Here is a 20,345-nt window from a genome sequence, read left to right as displayed (position 1 = left end):
TCGCTAGTTTATTTATTACAATAATGTGGTCTGAAATCTCAAAAATCTACGATGCATAATGGTAAGTTTGGAAAAACCTGCATTTATTTTTTTTTTTAGAATTGTTTAATTACTGCATAAAAAATTGTGTATAAACTGAATTCTGTTTGGAATGCCTTGTTTGACCTTGTCTGTCCCTTTTGCTGTTGAGTATTTGCAAGCAAATTATTTCTGTGTTAGTATCTATGGAGTCATGCTAGCTCAATTATTTCAGATATTCTTAACTCTAGTTAAAAACAATGATTTGCAGAAAAATTAGGGGAAGAATCTCTGGGAGAATCTAGTTAGAATAGACTACAAACACTTTAGTTGCAACATCTTCCATTTTATTCCTTCATGATTCCAGCTGGAATGCTGGAGTTTTGTTTAGAAAGACTCCAGGTCATACGTGTCAGACTTTACTTTTGTTACATTCAAGTTGAAAAGATGTTTCCAGTCCAACCTCTTGGAAGAATGAATTTTTCACTTTCAAAACCAGAGAATTAAACTCAGATTTTTTTCATCTTAAAAAGGCAGATGCAGTGCTTCTAATGAGGGTGCTCAGGAGTAGTTGTTGAAATCCTAGGTCGTCCTGTGGTTCATCCACCTTAATTGCATGTTTCAGTGTTGTCCTCTGTGCAGCTCAGGATGTGTCGCGTCTCACGCTTATTTCAGACTGAAATCGAGTTTTCTGTCTGTGTTTTGCTGTTTATTGCACAAAGCATAGCAACCATGTATGTTATGTTATTCTGTTGAGGCACACTGAGTGCTGCATCCTTTTTGAGACAGACAGGCCAGAATATGTTGTTATATGATCACTCGAAACTCAGCAGAGTTTACATCCAAGTAGTCCAAAGTTTTCCCACTGCTCTCAGGGAACAAAGCTTGATTTATTTTCAGATTCGCACTGTTAGGTTCGGTTTTTTGGGGTATGGTGATGTCAAGGGGATGTTAGGACATACGTTCTTAGTGATCTTCCTTTGGATAATGCTTATTTTGTATTTTGGTGTCATTGTTCATAACTGCAGGCAAAAATACTCGTTTTAAAAGGGGCTCTGTCAGTGACAACACACCGAACAGCCCAAACCACTTCACAGTATTTTGCTTCTTTGACAAATGTATCTGCTGACCCTGTTTGAAAAGAAAAATTACATACAGGATCAGGCATGTGATAAAAGTTGATTACCATAATAAGAATACCATTATATTACATAGGCAGTATATTACAATGATAGCTGTTATACTCTTAATGTGGACCTAAATGTACTAGCAGTACGTCAATAGAGCAATTCATCCTTCCTCTTCAAACTGCTGAAGACATAATGGTAAATATACTCTTTTGCTGTCAGTCACACCTGTACTAACCTCTTCTGCTAAGGCTCACACCTCCTCTCCTGCCTGCTTCACAGATCTGCACCAAGAGAAAATGGTGATCCTGACTTTGTGAGGGATTTCCTTTCAAGAGTAATTTATGGTGTCAGTTTATATTCTCAGTAATGAATGGTTACACTACTTTTACAGACATTTTTGTTATTTACATGCAAACCTGAGACTGCTCTTCAGGCCATTTGTGCAGTTTTTTCCCTTGATTTAAATGTGTATCTCTGCTGTGTAAAGAAAAAGAGGCTTGTCATACCCATAATTATTACGCAGAGCTTAATTTACTGATCACACACAAAAATCACAGAATCATGGAATAGTTTGGGTTGGAAGGGACCTTCAAAGGTCTAGATCTGCGCTAGATCAGGTTGCCCAGAACCACATCCACCCTGGTCTTGAATGTCTGCAGGGATGGGGCATTCACCACCTCTTTGGGCAGCCTGTGCCAGTGTTTTATCACCATCATTGTAAAGAATTTTTCCCTCACATCCAGCCTGAATCTCCCCCCTTTTAGCTTAAAACCATCACCCCATATCCTGTCACAACGCGCCCTGCTAAAAAGTCCATCACGATTTTTCTTATAGGCCCCTTTTAAGAACTGAAAGGCCACAGTAAGGTCTCCTCAGAGTCTTCTCTTCTCCAGCTGAACACCCCCAACTCTCAGCCTTCCCTCACAGCAGAGGTGCTCCATCCCTCTGATCGTTTTTTTGTCCCTCCTCTGGACCCTCTCCAGCAGGTCCATGTCTTTCCTGTGCTAAGGACTTCCAGTGGGGCCTCAGCAGAGCATAGGGGCAGAATCACCTCCCTTGACCTTCCCCCAGGGGAAACAAATGAACTTTTCCTCCCTTTAACAGCAGAGATTGCATTCCTCAGAATTTGTTGAGGAGATTCTCTGGGACTCAGTTTTCAGGTTCTTTCTGCTCCACGTTAAAGCATTTCTCTCTGGTCTTCTTGCCTGCTCTTTTATCGTTTACTGCCATACAGCATACGATGATAATGCTTCTGATTAGTCAGATTTAAATTCCTTTGTTCTCAGCCTCTCTCAGATCATTAGTGACAACTGGTTTTCAGCTAGTTTTTCTCTGTGAATTTATCCCTTTTGTAAGAACTTAAAAAAATGGTTGGTCTTAATGGTTTTGTTGTTACATCTGGTGTTACACAATTTGCTGGGCAGCAACTGCACATGCTTGTTTCTCCTTTCTTACTGACATTTTTTAATACATTTGGTTCAGCTTTTCCCTTGTAAATAGTGGGTTCCTTTTCCTTTATGCAGGGGGAAACAAGTAATTTAAAATAATTGTATGAGAACGCAAGTTGTGACACATACATGTTAATTTAAAATAGTTGTATGACAACGCAAGTTGTGACACATACATGTTAATTTAAAATAGTTGTATGACAACGCAAGTTGTGACACATACATGTTACTGTGTCCAAACTAAAATCAGTGTGTGTGTATAATACGTTCCCTATCTATGTAATACCTAAAGTAAGATTAATCCAAGGCTTTCCAGCAGGCTTGCTGCTCTCATGTTGCACATTGCAGCTTTCATACAGCATCTCGCAAGTTCCACCAAGTTCACAGTAGCTAAGGTCAATTCTTCATCTCCTTTTAATCTTATCATCTCACTGATAGTTGGTGTGACTCACTGGCCTTCCATTCAGTGCAGTTCTGTTTCTTTTCTTAAGCAGTTTTTGTGCTGCAGACTGCACTGAATGGTCCCACTGTTTGCTAGCGGGTATAGCTAAAGTATCTCTAGTTCATATGGGTAATGCCATAAGCCCTGATAAAGGCAAACAACCAGGACCTGTGCTGTAGAAGCAGCACAATGAGAACATTAGAGAATTTTGTCATGATCTTCTCTTTTTATGTATTTTAATACATTTTAGATGCAATGTATTACTCACTGCTTTGTTAAATTGGGGCAGTTAAATTAGCATAAAATGGACTAACGTAGCATGGGGTAATCTGCTATGATTAATTCCAACGGCTTGCATGAGCCTTACATTTTTACATTAACAAACATAATGGCTGCAAAACTGAGCCCTGGCTTTTTAGTTCACTCTACAAACAGGAGAAGAGGCTGCTGCCCTGGCATGGCAGAATGGCTATTACACTGTTTGGAGACTGCTTCAGGGGTAAGTTCTGCTGAGCCAGGATGCCCATTTGTAGTGCATTAGTTACTCTGGTACTTGCTGCTGGAATCTAGGAGTACTAGAGAGTGTAATGCAAATTCCCTTAACTTCATGGGCAGCAGCACCCATGGGAGGGGATGGCAGGCAAGGCAAATACAGCGGTGGAAAAGCGTAGAAAAGACAAAGGGGCTTTTTGTGCAGTGCTTTCTCCCCAAGCAACTACGCTCTGCCTTCTCAAGAAGGAGAGTTAGGAGCTGTTGCACTATTAAATCAACAGCACAGAGCAATCCATGCACTGGTTCTTAAGTACCAATGCTAATGTCTGCAATATCAGCTGCTGCTTAGTATCGACTATTTCTGGTATGAGAAAAGCTCCAGAGACCACAGGACAAAAGCAGTAAGCCGGCAAGAAAAAAAAAAGCTAAAATGCCATTTTTCCTTACAAATGGAACAAAACTGGAAAAAAAAGCCAGGTTTTTACAAGTCTCCTCTATCTGTTCTTTGGGTGATTCGAAGACATTTGTCATGGCAAGGGAGGATCAGGTGATTCACTTATCAGAGAGTTGGTAAATCTTAGAATCCCAAACTGTTTTGGGTTGGAAGTGACCTTAAAGCCCATCCAATTCCAACCCCCTGCCACGGGCAGGGACACCTTCCACTAGAGCAGGTTGCTTCAAGCCCCGTCCAACCTGGCCTTGAACACTGCCAGGGATGGGGCAGCCACAGCTTCTCTGGGCAGCCTGTGCCAGCGCCTCAGCAACCTCACAGGGAGAACTTCGTCCTAGTGTCTGTTCTAGATATACCCTCTTACAGTTCATAGCCGTCATTGCTTTATCACTACAGTCATTTTGGAAAGGTGTAATAGCTTGAGCATTCTCACAGCCTCCCTTAGAAAGCACACTGGAGGAAACAAGTATTGGTTTTTAATTAGCACTTTTCTTGCACACTTCATTTTAGAGCCAACGCAGTAAGGAACCCTTTCTTAAATAGCACGTAACCTTTCTTTAGAAATGCTTTGTATCACTGAGCTTATACCATAAAAAACATGAAACATCAATTTTTTAATACACACATAAGATTTTCTAATAGATTTTGGGTGGTCTTTATCTGCATGATTCTTATCAGCTTCTCAGCAAAAGTGTTGCAGTCATACTTCCATAATTATATTACTCTTTCTGCAGTGTCTTTTTGGTTTTACTAAGGTTTGAAGAGCTGCATTTCTCCTTGTATACCTTTAAAAGATAATCATATCTAATCAGAAGAACAGAACAGTATTAAAATATAGAAAAGTGTGTAGCTGATCAATAAAATCCCTGTTCCACCCATTGTAACACTCACTAACATTTCACCAGCTTCAGTACTTGAAGGGCTATCTCTGCAGCTTCTAGGATGAGCCCTGATTTTTTTACTACACAAGGAGGTTTCTTTGCTCATTCGGAAAGGCATTGTCGAAACAACTGAAGGCATTTTAGGTGCCCAGACCTGACTTACCATTTTTGTTTCATTTGGGCCTTTGAAGGTAACTAAGACAAGCAAGTATACTAAAAGAAACATAGCAGTATTTCTCTTCACATTTGATGTGGCGTGTAAGGATTTAGATGAATTGTGCCCATTCTGTACAATGTTCAGGGAAAGGGACTCACAAATGTTGTTGATGTTTCTATAGAATATGATTCTTTTTTACTCTGTTATGTTCCTCACCGCTTCCTAGGATCCCCCTGGAGATAATTAGATATCATGCTGAAACTCCTTCATACAAACTGAATTGTGAAGAAAGGAAGCAGCTGGATGACGATGTATCTGTTGCTGAGGTTGAACAGGCAGCCTGTGCCCTTGAACAAAGCCCCCGATCTCAAAGGACTTTCTACTGAAATATATGAATAGCTCCAGCCTGTTTTGGAAAATTCCCTAACTAGAAGTTGAATGAATCACCCACACCAGTTTTATATCTGCTGTTAGCTCAGTTAATAGCCGTGTATTAAGAAACACGATAAGAATCACAAAAGTTGTGTCTCCTGCAGAGCCGTCTCATTACGCAGTACAGATACTAAATTGCTTTTCAAACTATAATTCTTTCCAATTTTGTTCATTAAGACTGAACTGCTTTCGTATGGGAAGGACATGACTTACACAATGAAAGACTAGTATAATAGCACACTATATGCTGTATTAAATACCGACTATGTTTTTTATCATCTTAATACAGAAATAGCTTTTCATCATGTACAGTGGGGCTATCATGGTATGGTAACCAAGAAATAAATTTTCTTGGCTTATCAACATTCATCTTTTCCTTAGATACAATATAAATCAAAGAGAGTTAACTGAATATGATACTTCTATACAGAATCATAAAGACTAATCTAATTCTCAGATACTTAAAATGAAGTCAGAAACTCCAAGCTTGTTCTTACCTATAGTATTGAGTTTCCATAGTTTTGAATAGAAATACTCAGTAGTGCTTGCATAAATCCGTTATGCTTATTACCTGCTCTTTACTTCAATTAGTAAGTATGAATGACCTGCTGACCAAAACTAACTCTGTGATACCTGCGTGTGTATCCTTTCATAGGTTGAGCGGAAAATGGTATTCAGTAATTATTGTCTTGTTGCATTATCCAACATGAGAGGAGTATTGTATGAATGTTTTGTAGTCTAGTACAACCCACTCTGATCTAACCCTTGATCAGTGGGTTGTTGTGTTTTAAAGACCTGTTGCCAGTGAGTAAGTGAGGAAGAAAGGACAAACACAGGCAGAGTTTAAAGCAGATGTGCTTTGTTTCTCACCTCATCAGACAGCAGCATGTGCTGTGCTGAATGACCGTGGCCTCTATCAGGGGTCCAAGGACTTAGTTTCATATCTTTAGATCTGTAGCAATCAAGTCAATTGTTCAGCAGTCAGTTTCCTTAGCAGTAAAATAAATCTGTGCAGTAGATGAAGAATAAAACACTTAGCAATATTATGGCTAGTTTTACAACTATCCTGACTAGTGGCACTTCAGTGCCTGCTGTTTCATGAAGCCTTGAGTCAGGTAGGGAAGATGTCTGGCTCTGAATTCCATCCTGTCGTAATTACACTTGCAGTTCTTTATGAGAACAAAAAAGGAAAGAGAGTTTTCAGATGCGTTTGGTATCTGTGAGGAGACACAGCATCAGGGATGGCATTGTTACCAGTAGTATCTTGATAGATTTCCAGCATCTTGATAGATTTCCAGCAAGCCTAGGTCGAGAAAACGCTGGGGGATCTGCAACTGTAAGAACCAGTTCTATTGTCCCTCGGTTTTGGTGTTTTTTTCAAGTATAGCTTAAAGATATGGTGAGTTATTGCTGGGTTGGTAAAGAAGTAGTTAGTCTCAGATTTGATTTAACCCATTCTTAAATATCAGAACATACATCCCCTTTCCATTCAGAACTGTCGGAGCTGGCCCTTTACCTGGCACTTGTTGCATTCACCTTCCAGATCACGTGAATGGTCACTGTACAAGTCCAACATCCCAGAGCTGCAGCTCAGGAAAACGACTTTCCAGCGCAGACGTCTCCAAAGCAAACCGCCGCGGGCCCGGGCGGCCCCCCTTCAGGAAAGCACAGTCTGCAGCCTGCATGGAGATTTCTCTCCCCGTCACCACAGAAGGTGGGTGGCAGTGAATATTCTGCTAGGTATTTGTGGATCTCTTGCTGGGTGCGAAAGCAAATAAGTTTAGCATGATCCTTTGTCCTTGCCCTGAACTGCTGTGTTCATTTGACTGTTTAGAATTAGAACAACCCCTGTGTGTTAGCGTTGTTACTAACAAGCCTGTTCCTGAGCTCTGGGCTGCCTAGGGATGCGGTATGCTGAACCTCACCAAACTCTCACAGCCGTCCCCTCGCCTGGATCGATCGGGTGCGATTGTTCATAGCAGCTTATGTACAGTGATTGTGAGAGCTGGTAGTACTAACGTTTTAAACGCTCATTGTCTCTACTTACCAAGTCTGAAAAGGAGTAAGATATTTTTAGAATGTGAGTTCAGGCTTTGCACATTTTTATTTCTTTCTTTATTGGTGCTGAAGACGCTCTAAAATTCCACAATTCCTGGCCACTGTTTCTGGTGAATTTATAGCCCATTCTCTGATCAGTTTCTTTTGTTTATCATAAGTTTCTTCTTTTAATGCTTGAAAAACAGTCTTCAAATCCTAATCTACCCAAGTGCAGAGACTGGATGAAGATGGGATACACAAAGTGGCAATGCATTGAACTTCAAACTTAGCAGAAGCCCGTTTTAATTTTAGCAGTGGCAGCTGTTTCATTGCAAATCATTTAAGTAGAAGTGTTCAGCTGATGTGTTTTTCTTCAACCTTGACAGTGTTCCAGCTCTGCTGGTGGTATCCTTGACCCTTGTCTCCCATGCTTCCAGCTCCCCCCATTCTTGCAATAGAACAATGCATTGTCTGCTCAGAAACGCTTCAGTCTATCAGAAACTGAAAGAGCATAGCATCAAAATAAATGGTGTAGGACAGAAGTGTTGATTGTATTCCATTTTAATAATAGGTAAAAATTCAGTATTTAAATAACAGAAGTTAGTTTATTGTTTTCATAATAAAATAATTAATTTTAACAAGCCTTTTAAAAATCTAGCTTTTTTAATCAAGTTGCAGAATAATTTCTTAAGTGCCTAGGAGATAATAATCTCCTGTGGCTGTTGTCTGGGCTGTAGCATGGCCTGTGGTGCTACAAGTACCACTAGGACCCCCTGTGATGGTACAAGTGATAGTCAGTTGACAGCACCATGACCCTACAAGCCCTCTGTCTTGTCAGAGGCATTTGTACCCTAACCTGCCTGCCTGCAAAGGTGTCTTCATGACAGAAGTTCTGTACAGCTGGAACCAGTACTTTGTAATTTTGCTGGTTCTTAATGTTACAGAGCAAAAGAAATTGTATCAATCAGCATCTAATTTTGTATTTTTAAATGCAGTTGTTGCAAATACCTTTGTTACTAGTGGAAAATTGCTAGAATCTGTGATTGCTTTTTTTTTATTTACAATAATATAAAATAGCAAATACTTTTTTGGCCCTTCTGGCTTATGTAGTGAGCATACAACAAAACAAATAGTGTCTATGTGTGTGTGACCCTGTAAGAAAACATCCTAATTTGGCATAGAGGGTTCCAAGATTATGTTCTTGGCTGGAATGGAGCTGATATCCTAGGTCTGTTGCAGTGTCCTCTAGCAGCTCCTTCAGTTTTATTTAAGACAGCATTTACCTACATTCGTGAGATAAAGAGCAAAGCATGGTTAGAGGCTCTCTGCAAAATGGCTCTGCTCACGGAAGGTGATACTATCTTCTAGCTATCCTTAGGTCTCTGTTAGAAGTGACCTCCCATCACTAGAGGTTATCACAGGAGGACAGATACTGGTGAAAGATTAAATCCTTTGAGTTGTTAATTTCTGCTTAAATACAGAAACATTTTCCTTAAACAGCTTTTCCATTTACACTAAAGCAAAAGAGAAGTGCCCACATGATCTGTCTGACTTTACTAGTTTAGTATTCACCTTATGCAGAGAAACAGGGTCAGAAACTTGGGTAACAGTGACACTGCAACTGACACTGCTGTTTCTTCAGTGACCATCCAACAATCTCTTCTTTAGGAGAACATTACAATGTTTTGAACTCTTCAAAGATTCATGGGGTAAACATCAGGAATGTTAAATTGCATTGTAGGCTGCATATAACTAAGAGTAATCCTCAGCAATCAGTTATAAGAAGTAATCCTGTTTAAATACCAAACCTACTATAAATTTCAGTTTTCACTTGGATTATTTAATGGCTCCTGTGTGAACATTGCACTAAAGCAGATTTACAGACCTCTGAGGGGTTTGTAAATTCCTGTACATAAAGGCAGTTTTCATCTGCATAATCACCATTTTTTCCTCCACATTAGTTATTGATGATGTTTGTAGCATAACCCTTTCATCTATCTCTCTTCATGAACCACACAGATATGGTAAGTACCATTGTCGTATGATAGCTCCTGGTGGAAAATACATCACTGCCACAGGGGTTTCTATTGCTGTGTGTTTTTCTTCATCTTGTGTAGTACCAAACTCTTCTGGGATTCTTGTAGGCAGATACTGCTACAACATCAGCACTACCTGCACATAACCAGGACGTGATACTACCTAATTCTTATATGCAGCTTCCTTTCTTTTCCCTCCCAACTGCTGAGAGTAAGTAGGGTCACTGAGAAGCAGAACCTTAACCCTTTAAGGTCCCAGTGATCCTTGTGTGCAAAACGTTTATTAAGACAGTGATACTTTTGATGGTATGATGATGATTTCTGTGTCATGAAAGATACCTGTCAGGTTTACTATTAAAGTATATCTCTTTCTAGAGATAATCATAACTTTCTTTCAGGGATGAGGATTGTGACATAAGAAATCCCTATTTAGATGTGTGAGTGATGTTATTTAAATGATATTACAACCCTTATTAAGTTCAGTGAAATGAGTGTTGCAAGAAAGAGATAGACAGTCTTTAGAATAATTGATACTAGCATGTAAGAAGATGGAGCATGGTTTGGGTTTGTTGTTGAGTGCGGAGGTTTGTGTACAAGTCACCTTCCAGCCGGCCTGTAGACTATAATAATTGTCTGATTATTTATATTCTCTCATTAAAACAAAGCCATCTGTCAAACTTGTCTACACTTATTTATTAGATGCTCATTGTATTTGTATTCCGTGGTATTCTAGCTCTACTAACTGAGCTGGCTAGAATGACTTGACATTCCCCTGTTCTTCATGCATCTTGAATTTCCAGACGTGCTGCTTTGGCAAGTGGTTTGATTTATTTCTGAAGGTGTTTATACTAAATAATATGGTGGAAGGAAGGTGGCATGATCCTTGAAAGTCTTCACTTAGGGATGAAGAGGAGGGGGAGGGAGAAGGAAGATGAGGAGTTAGAAGGTTTGAGAAAGAATATATTGAGAATAAGCATTCTCTCCAAAATGTGCAACTGGCTTTAATCTAAACCACCTGGTTGGGCTGTTCCAAAAGAAATCAAACAATCCTCTCTGTGATAGGAATATATTGATTACTTCAGAGCATATGCTGCAATAAACAATAGATGTAGTCCTAAGAAATTCTTTTTCTGTATATATAGATATTCTCCTGTGGTGAATCAAGATACACATTTTATGTCCTTGCTTGAGAGGTAGTATTTCAGGTTAGGATTTGCTAGGGTTTTATTGTTGTACCTGAGTAGAATTTTGATGAGAGGCGTAGTGTTAAACCCTTTTTTTACATTAAAACTAAAATCTGCCTTTGTCTGGGGGTAAATGGTTCTTACCTTCCCTTGAGTCTGTCCCTGAGGCACTGAAAACACCTGGAGATTTTTTAATAATGCATGCTTCCAGTTCCTGCTATTTACATCCTCTCCTAATTATTTGATTACAAAGATAATACATTTTGGTGGCTAATCATAAGATACCTTTTAGAAGAATAAATCAGTCTTCACCTCTCACACTGGATTTCAAAATCTGCCTATTTAAATCTGATCTTTTTGGTGCAACAGGAACTGCATTTCCAGCATTTTCGTCAAGTGTGTTTTCAAGCAATTTTCACACAATAAATTCTTCTGACTTCATTCCTGTTAGCTGATTGTCAAGGTTTTGCTGACTCTTACCTCTTCGTACGTGCAGAAGGATTCCTGATACAGAAAAGCATTTTTGAAGAACAGTTTTGCAATGATGAATCATAGGAAGGGAATTGAGGGAGGGCGAGTGTCTGGTTTTCTGCTGGTCCAAATATTGCAAACTGTTCAGTTTCATAAAGTGCTGATACTTCTTCCACACTCAGAGTAATTCAAAAGCCGAGTAACAGCAGCAGAGACATGTCTTTCAATCATGGTTACTGTTACTGCTTAAACCTATGACTTTACCAGTATCCTCATCTAACATGTTAAAACTTGAAAAGCTCTACGACTTCTTAAACTCAAGTAAATCTTCTTCCAAGCCAAGGATTACTGCTATTTCAAGTTCAAAGCCTGGGTTTATTTTTTCCCCCGAAACACTGGTATCATGATCAAATAGCTTGTTAGGGTTACATCTCTGTTGGTAATTAGCCAGACATTCAATACAGCACTTCTCAAATACCATTTATGCTATTTAAAATGTTACCTGTTGTTCTGTAGCATCTTCTGGTTTTATAAATGCGGTATCCTTATGCTTTACTAGTGAATTCTGTAGTTTCTCAATATTCTGTGCAATTCTCAAAATTCACTAATTTAGCAAGAAATTAGAACTTTACAAGATCGTAATAACATGTTCTTGATTCTAAACAATCTTGTTTTCACATACTTTTGATTAAGCTGTTTCTTCCTTGCCATAATATAAGAATTTATTTGCATTGTAAACAAACCCACAAATACGGGAAATTCCATTGCTGAACTCCAGAGTTTTCCACTTCTTCTAGTCCTTTTTGACCAGGCATTTTAGAGATTTTAGGAGTTAGTGATGGCTGTGGCCATTTGCACTCATCGTGTCTTGGCCTGTTCCAGCTCTGACCTCTGACTAGCACCCTATTTCGTCTGCAGGTATCCTGACAGAAACATTGGAATACAGATTATATTAACCTTCTGTTTAGCTTCTTTGGAGGAAATGTGTACCCCTACCTGGCTTGCCTTCTGTCCTGTGAGATAGACCTAAAACACTGCATCTCAGTCTAAGAGCTAATACCACATAGTTGTTAAACCTGTTAAAGCCCCCTTTCCATCTAGAGCAGCAGAGATCTCGGCCTGATCAAGAATTTCAGTGTAGATGAATAGGCCCAAAACATCTGCTCTTTTTCTGCATAGGAAAACAAAAGCTGTATTTCAGTCAACTTTTTAATTGTAATTTTAGATTAAGGAAAACACTGACATTAAAGAATAAAAATAAAACTGTTGTGGGAGGGAGGGAACTCAGTGCGGTTACACTTGTATAGCTGGAGGGTACATGGATGTGTGCACAGATACATACGCTAGCACACAGTCCTCCTCTTTGCTTTTATAACTGAGAACCAACTCTGAGAAGTCTCTCAGGCTTGGTACTTCCTGGTTATTGCTTTTTTTATAAACATTCTCTTTTTTTAAGCAAGTTTGCATTCTCCATGACTTGCTTGCTGCCATCGAGAGCTCGCGCTGGCAGGCTCTGCCCTTTGTACCTCCTTGCCTGCATTCATACAGAAATTGGGGCATTCTGTATATGTATGGCCATCGTCCATCTGCGGTTATATCATACCTCTAGGGAAGACAGTAGAAACAGAGTGGAGTTTTTCCTTTGAAATGTTGTGTTTGGAAATCTATTTTCTCTTGGAGAAAACTGTCTTCCTTTTTTTCTTATTGTTTTTCTTTCTCATTATGTAGTTTTTAATTAGTCCAGCTTAATCTCCCTTGACTAGAAAGGCCATTTAGGTCTTAGTGCTACAAACTTGCCTCTCAACAAGGATTTGCTGTGTGTTTTGCTAGGAATGCTAAGGGAAGAGTCTTTGAATGTGCTTTAGCTTGTCTTTAAAATAATTCCTTTTCAGCATTTACCTCAGCTTTTGGATTAACTCTTGATTATATGTAGTTAAAATTTGATATAGAGCACTTGAAATGTCACTGTGAGCTGGCAAAATAAACCACTCAGGAATATTTAGTCATTATCTTTAATAACCTAATCAAAAATTCTATGGCAAGTACAATACAATTTCCATTTTAATCGAATAGATCCAGTATACTTTTTATACTTGAAGATTTTCTTTTGTATCTCATATGGGACTAAAAGTGTTTGGGGGATAAGTTGTCTTGCATGATTCTTGGAAACGGGTAGTAGTTGCTGTATACTATAAACTTCTTTTATTAGTCAGAAGTCTTTGTGAGGATCACCATAAGAAGCCTCGTTGGAAACCCCTACCAGGCTGTCTGACATTTTTCCCCATAGCTTTTGGTCTAGGTTGGTTTTGGTGCTGAGGTTTTTGAGGCTTTTGGCTTTTAGATTCAGCAGATTTTCTGTGTATGCATGGCAGCCTGTGCCTTTGGTCTGTTGTTTCTATAACAAGGTTTCCAAAGTCTTAGGATTGATCTACCTAAATAGTATTAGCCTGTAAATCTGTGTGGGAAGCCATAGAAAAGGGCTGAAAATTGCTCTCGCAAGCCCAATGTGCTGTCTTGGAAATGTGATACCTTATAAAACATCTGCAGCCTGAGAAACCACCGCTAGCTGATGTCATGCTGCATATTGCAGGATTTTCTTGCTGTGGTATAACCCCATCCAGCAACTAAGCCCCACACAGCCACTCACTCACTCCCCTGCAGTGGGACAATGGAGAGAATCAGAAGGGTACAAAGTGAGAAAACTCATGGGTTGACATAAAAAAAAGACAATTTAATAGGTAAAGCAGAAGCTGCGACACAAGCAAAGCAAACCAGTTAATTCATTCACTCATTCTCACCAGCAGGCAGATGGTTAGCCATCTCCAGGAAGGCAGGGCTCCATCACGCATAATGGCTACTTAGGAAGGCAGAACTTTGAATGTCCCCCCCACTCCCTGCTTCTTCGCCCAGCTTTATTTGCTGAGCACGATGTCCTGTGTCATAGAGCATTTCTGGTTTTATCATTAGCTCCTTTTTTCTTGGGTCTGTTGGCTCTGAAGCCCACACGTGGGTCTGAACTCAGGGGCCTAGAAGTTTATTACTGCAGTTCTCAAAGGCAGCAGTTCCTGGGCCTCCAAGGGAAGAGAGGAACGAGCTGGTGGTTTGATCTAGAAAAATACTGAAGAAAAAGCACGAAATTATTCAGATGCCTGGCAGGGTACTGCAGAGAGGAAGGGAATAATCTGCTGTCCCTGGCTGCTGAGAAAAGGACAGGACACAATGGACGTAAATTACTGAGGCAGAGACGTGACTTCAGGGAGACAATCAGAGATGAATTTTTATCACAAGGGCAGTTAACCACAGAAATGGATCCCCTGAGGAGGTTATTGCATCTCAAGCAAGTTTTGAGAACAGCTCATATTCCCTGCTCTCACTGCATTCCTTTTGCCGTGCCTTGCCATACTGCAGAGTGGATGATTTTGGTAAACTTCCTTGCCCAAGCAACCAGCCAAACTGACACTTACCCGAAGCACTGGGCACGTTACAGGAATCATGGGAGCACATTGCAGGAGGCCCCTAGGTGCCATGGCTTTTCACAGCTAGGTTTTCAGAGCAGATGGAAAACCCGAGGGTTTTATGGTGTTGGTTTGCCTTCTGAATCATTTCATTTGAAGTTACTTTACGTCATTGTAACTAGTACGGTAAGAATATTATAATAGGAAGTAACTTACATATACAATGTAGTATATACAGTAGACAATATAGTAAACCATGATCTCCACTAACTGCTCAGTTTGCCACCACGTTTCTTGTCTGTGCAGAGAAGCAGATAAAAATGTTGCATAGACCACATTTTGTTGTTGTATAGACGACCTGTTCTATCTGTAGACAGTCTGTTCCTTACTGCACAAATCATTATCCAAATAAAAAAGAAGTTGTTAGGAAGCTGAAATTATTTTTTCCAGTATTTAGCAAAATCACAGCACTTCTGCTCTAATGGACACGGAACTCCAGGTTTTCAGAACAGCAAATTCTGCATGGCTGTAATAAAACATTTGGCACCAAAAAAGCTCCACGGAAGGATATTAGAGCATCTTCTGTAAGGTTTTTATATCCAAGTATTCCATTTGAACACTGAACTATAAAATCCATAGGTTATTCTTGAGATAATACAATTGTTTCCAGAAGTGACTTGTCCATAGTCTTAAGTTCTTTTTCAGTTATGATGGAGAGTGTGTGTGCTTGTATTCTACTGTAGGTAAAATAAAATCCTCCACTGCAAAAAGCCAGTGGTGCTGTTGTCATTTAGATGGAATCATAATCTTCATTGGATTTAACCACTGGCTTAAGGTTAGGTCAGATGTTTAAGTGGCATTTAAGTGTGTATCCACCTCACTGTGGTCACAATAGAGCTTTCAGTATCTTCTGTCCCTGGAAAAAGTAATGGAGAGAGGTTGTCTATAGACTGTGGTGCCTTGTGAAAGAGCATGTCTCAGGAAAAGCCTGGGAGGAAATGGAGAAGAGCCTTGCATGGACGCGTGTGAGCTGCTGGTGTCTAAAATCAAACTCTGTTGGGCTAGGTAAGAGTTCATGTTTGATTTTTCTTGGAGTACGTTTTCTGTCAGGTTCTATGGGATGTTAGGATCCACTTGTTTTCTCACAGGACTCTGCAGTTTTTTCTTGTTTTTAAAACCATCAACTAATGAAAATTGACTTGTTCGTATTCCACTGAAAGGCTTTCAGTTGTATTTTAAATGAGGAGCTGATTCCAAGTTAAGCTTTTTCACACTGTACTCCAGGCATGTAGAGTTTGCACTGCATGCTCAGCTTTAACATTTCTGTGCTTGTTGGCAATCACTTTAGATCAACATAAGCCATTTTTTTACATCTGAAATATATTGGAAACATTTTTGGAAGTGGGACACACCATTGGGTGGTTCCTGGTACTTCAGTGGCAGAAAGGAATAGGTGGTGGGCTGTTCTGTATAGAGAACTAGGGAAGAGTATGGGAATATTCTGAGATTGTTCATTATCTGATAATAGCTGCTCCAAAGGGGTTTTTAAAACCAAAGCTTTTCTAACTGCAGTTACACAAGCAGATCTATGGGGCGGGGATGGGGTGGGGGGATTAAAAAGAGTCCTTTAAAATGCTTTCATTTACTTCGTTATAACATTAACAATTTTGACTTTGTTATTGAATGAACTCAAGGTTTTTCTTCTATAATGCCTTTTGTGTCCACCTTATTCTTGGGTACTTCCACATATGAAAGTTATGCAACATCCTATTGTTTCCCAAACCATCAATGCTACAAAAGTCGCTTCAGCAGAATGGGTATTTTTAGGTTGAGATTTAAATTTTAGAGACTTGTGATATCTTAGATTAAAAAATACATTTCCAAGCTTACAACCTATACCAAATTGATCTTGCTCTTAGTAATCTGAATGTGAAGACAGTTGCTTGTGTAAGTCAAGGGAAGTGATTCATACAATTGAATATGGAAGTTTGAGAGACTGCTTACTGTAAAGATCTCCTGCATTTTTATCTTTCCATAAAAAATGCTTATTTCTACTTCACTTTCAATGTAAAGAATAGGTCTGCCCTAACAGTTCCCTTCTGGTTTTTAAAACATGTTGAACTAAAACCTAAGCCTGAACTTTACCATATTCTGGAAATATCAAAATAAAGATCCAAGTCTGGTGGCTTGGATCTCTTTTCTCTTTCAGGCCTTTATTTGCCATCATTTACATCAGCCTTGTATCATTCATGATTCCATGAAGCCAGTCAGATTACACTGCTATAACTTCAGGGTAATACATGGCAGAACTTTTTCCAGGGAGGGCTGAGCACCCCACAGCTGTGAGCTTGTGTAAGAGCAGACATAACCACCCTGGTTTGAATGCTCTGCAAGCCATGTATACGCAGGCTATTCAACATAGTCTTAGGGAAACTTACTTGATTTGCTCCAGTAGGAAATCATTCACAGGAAAATCCCAGATTATTACTGTGCTGTTTGTGCTTTAAGACAACTTCTGCTGCTTTTTAGCGAGTTGCTTTATGTGGAATGCAGCTTTAGAGTGGTGCTATTAAAATGTGTTCAGAGATGTTTGTAGCCAAGTAAACGTGCAGCGTTCTTAACTGTGTGAAAGCCCTGCAGCGTTACTTCCTGCCCCTTTCTCCTCTGTGTTGCTGAAGCATTGCCATCAGTAATCTGGGTCAGTCTCTGTGTGTCTCTGATGTTAATGTCTGCAAATTCGTGTTTGAAGTATAATTCCTTTACTGTATGTCCACACAGGCATTCAGAGCTTTGCATGCTTTCCTGACTATATCATTCTAAAAGTGACAGATTTCTCTTAAAGTTTTCAGATGATGATCCTTGAAGTGGCAAATGTTTTAATAGTTCCATTGGCTTCTCTTAGCTCTAATATTTGGCCTTAAAACTGTTAGAAATCTCAAAGTGAGGAGAACAGCAACCATTTAATTTGGTTTCCAGAAAGTATCAGTTTCCATATTAAAAAAGGTCAATTTTTGTCTGTGTTTTATAAGCAGATCAATTACTTGGTATGTTAAAACTGGGAAAGTACCTATAAATAGCATCCAAGTCAATTGCAAAACCCTTCAGTAATGAATTTGAACATTTGCTGTGAAAATATTGATCTTGGTCACTGGCAGGTTTTTAGGGTTTTTTTCATTGCTCATAACAACTGATACTTTTCCTTTCATAAAGCCTAACTTCCAAAACAAAATCAGTTTGTGCTTCCGTGTTAGAGGTAACTCCACTATTTTAGAATAGTCACAATGAAAATTTCTTGGAAAAGATGATAGGTGAGGATGTGTTCCCTTTACAAAGCCTTTGCTGCAGCTGAGAATAGAGAAGGCAGAACATTCTCCTGAAGATGCATCCATGTTTTTCATTAATATCCTCCTTCCTTTATTTCTTTTTTTTTTCTAATTCTATGGAAAATAATGAAATTCCAGTTTTATTTCCACTAAACCAAAGGAAGTTTAAGATAAAAAAAGTGTATCTCTGCAATCTTGAAACATACGGAATCATTTACTCACAGAATCCCAGACTGGTTTGGGTTGGAAGGGATCTTAAAGCCCATCCAATTCCAACCCCCTGCCACGGGCAGGGCCACCTTCCACTAGAGCAGGTTGCTCCAAGCCCCTGTGTCCAGCCTGGCCTTGAACACTGCCAGGGATGGGGCAGCCACAGCTCCTCTGGGCACCCTGTGCCAGCACCTCAGCACCCTCACAGGGAAGAGCTTCTTTTAAATTCTCAGAAAAGCCCCAACCCCCTGAATTAAATCTCCTGGACACCAGGGCGCTGCAGTGGGACAGCTCTGTCACGTAAGGAGAGAGCTAGGGCAAGAACTGCTCAGGGCTGCTTTCGTATAAATGTCATGATGACGGTTGGCTCAATTGTTCTTGTCCTTTTGCAATGCATGCATTTTGTGGCAGTAGGTCACATTTCCAGACGGGCAATGCTTCAGCAATTACATCGAATCAGTAAATTCTCACACGACGAGCGTCACTATACTGCTCACACATGGATGAACAAAGGTAAGACCCAAAACCACTGACTTCGTTTTTATCCTAGCATGTGAGTTGAAGTCTTCCGTGTGTTTCTGTCAGTGAGGTTGCTAGCAGAAGTTTTGCAGTTGCTTTTAAATCAGAAGCCTTCTATCTGTGTGCTGCTGCTCATGGCTGGAGTTTAACAATCAGTCTGGTGTTACCAAGGAAGTTGGATCCTGAGTTTCCATCTGCATCTCACTAACCCAAACCATACCTAGGACAGGGCTGAATGAAAACACCTTGAAGAAAGCAAGACTCTAGTGGTGATAATGGTGTTGTATGCTTTTGACCGATGGAATGCGGCTTTCTAAAATGCACTGGCTGCAGATGATAATGCTTTTGCTGAGAGCTGCTCATAGTCTTAACAGCATGAATAGCAGCATCTCCCAAATGAGACTCACGTGTTAGCTCCCAGGGGATGCTGGACTAGTCTGGTGCTCTCAGCCCCTCTGCTGCTAGCTGCTGGAGCAGCCTGGAGACCTATTTGGAAATCCAGGTCTGCAAGTGTAAGAGGAGGAAAAAGGACACGGTCGTCTGAGAGAGATGGCTGGGAGGGAGCAGAAGGATCCTGGGAGTTGGATATGTGCCTCTCGGAGAAAAGGAATCCTGGACTCAAAGCAGGAGACAATTCAGAGGCAGGAGCACATTTATGAGGAAGTGTCATTTAGCAGGATGTTCTGCAGAGGAGGAGAAGAGGGAAAGAACTGAGGAGAAGAAAAGTGCCTGCTTTTCACATACATCATCCTATCCCCTTACTGAAGCAAGGGGTCCAAATAAACTTTGTTTGACCTAGGTTGCAGGGATTGCCTAGATGTGGTCCTGGTTCAGACTTGTGTAGAAAGATGCTGTAGCTGACATTGTGGCTACAGTCAGAATGCACTGAGAGAAAAGGAAAATGTAAGAGAAAACCTGGAATATGGCACTTGGGTTAAGGATTGCTACAGATAGGCAGTGTTCATACAGGTCAACCTTTAAACAATGGGACATCATTTTAATCATGCTAGGGAAGGATATGGCAAATTCTAAAATTTCCCAAAGAAAGTGGTTTTCTGTTTCTCCAGGACACAATTGGGTGGTTTCTAAATAGAGAATTTGGGGTAGAATCAATTTGAGAAAGGAGCCCCAGGGTGGATTTTATCCTGAAAGAGGAAGAGATTTCTACTGTGCTTTAGAGCTAACCAGTAAAGCCACACAGTGATTGCAGCCTTTCATGGGGTTTGGGTCACTGTTCACATATGTTTAATGACATCAAAATTTGACATTTATCACACTGGTGTTCAGAATTTCAGTTTGAGTAGTTCATTTAATACAAAATGGCACAGTGTGTTCTCAGAAGAGTCCCAAAGATTCAGCCTGTTAGAGGCAGTTCTGCAAAGATGTATTGGTTAACTGAGCACAGGAGTGAGGAACAGTTCTTGTTAATTTAGGGAGGGAGAAAGCTTGATGACACATGCAAATGGCACATCATATATTTTAAGTTCCGTGTATGTCGCCCACACTAACTGCATTTGTCCTTTCAACATCTTTCTCAGTTTGAGCACCACCATAGTTGAATTCTGTGTGACTGTGATATTAATACACCTGTTAAAGGGAAAAGGAATAACATAATAACATTTTCTTTAAATTAGGTACCCTTTGGGGGGAAAAAATCTA

General features: G+C 39.9%; 2 protein-coding genes across 10 annotated transcripts in view; one reads left to right on the top strand and one right to left on the bottom strand.

Annotated features, from left to right (window-relative positions):
• HGD (homogentisate 1,2-dioxygenase) overlaps window positions 1-20,345 on the bottom strand; it is a 339,522-nt gene that overhangs the window by 304,900 nt on the left and 14,277 nt on the right. The gene's annotated exons all lie outside the window — the stretch shown is intronic.
• Window positions 1-20,345, top strand: part of STXBP5L (syntaxin binding protein 5L) — a 190,148-nt gene that overhangs the window by 159,964 nt on the left and 9,839 nt on the right. For 6 of the 9 annotated variants that reach the window (XM_062618662.1, XM_062618680.1, XM_062618688.1 and 3 more), the window contains 2 exons: window positions 6,995-7,165; window positions 18,582-18,680. In XM_062618662.1, the coding sequence (XP_062474646.1) occupies window positions 6,995-7,165; window positions 18,582-18,680 (270 nt within the window). The remainder of the gene's footprint in view (window positions 1-6,994; window positions 7,166-18,581; window positions 18,681-20,345) is intronic. The other 3 variants (XM_062618696.1, XM_062618712.1, XM_062618723.1) reach the window with 1 other exon arrangement.

This window comes from Pezoporus occidentalis, unplaced genomic scaffold (assembly GCF_034315485.1).
Source record: "Pezoporus occidentalis ecotype Australia unplaced genomic scaffold, CSIRO_AGI_Poc_V1 ctg104, whole genome shotgun sequence".
NCBI lineage: Eukaryota > Metazoa > Chordata > Aves > Psittaciformes > Psittacidae > Pezoporus > Pezoporus occidentalis.
The sequence above is the reverse complement of the archived record's forward strand: the minus strand, read 5'-3'. Positions and strand labels throughout refer to the sequence as shown.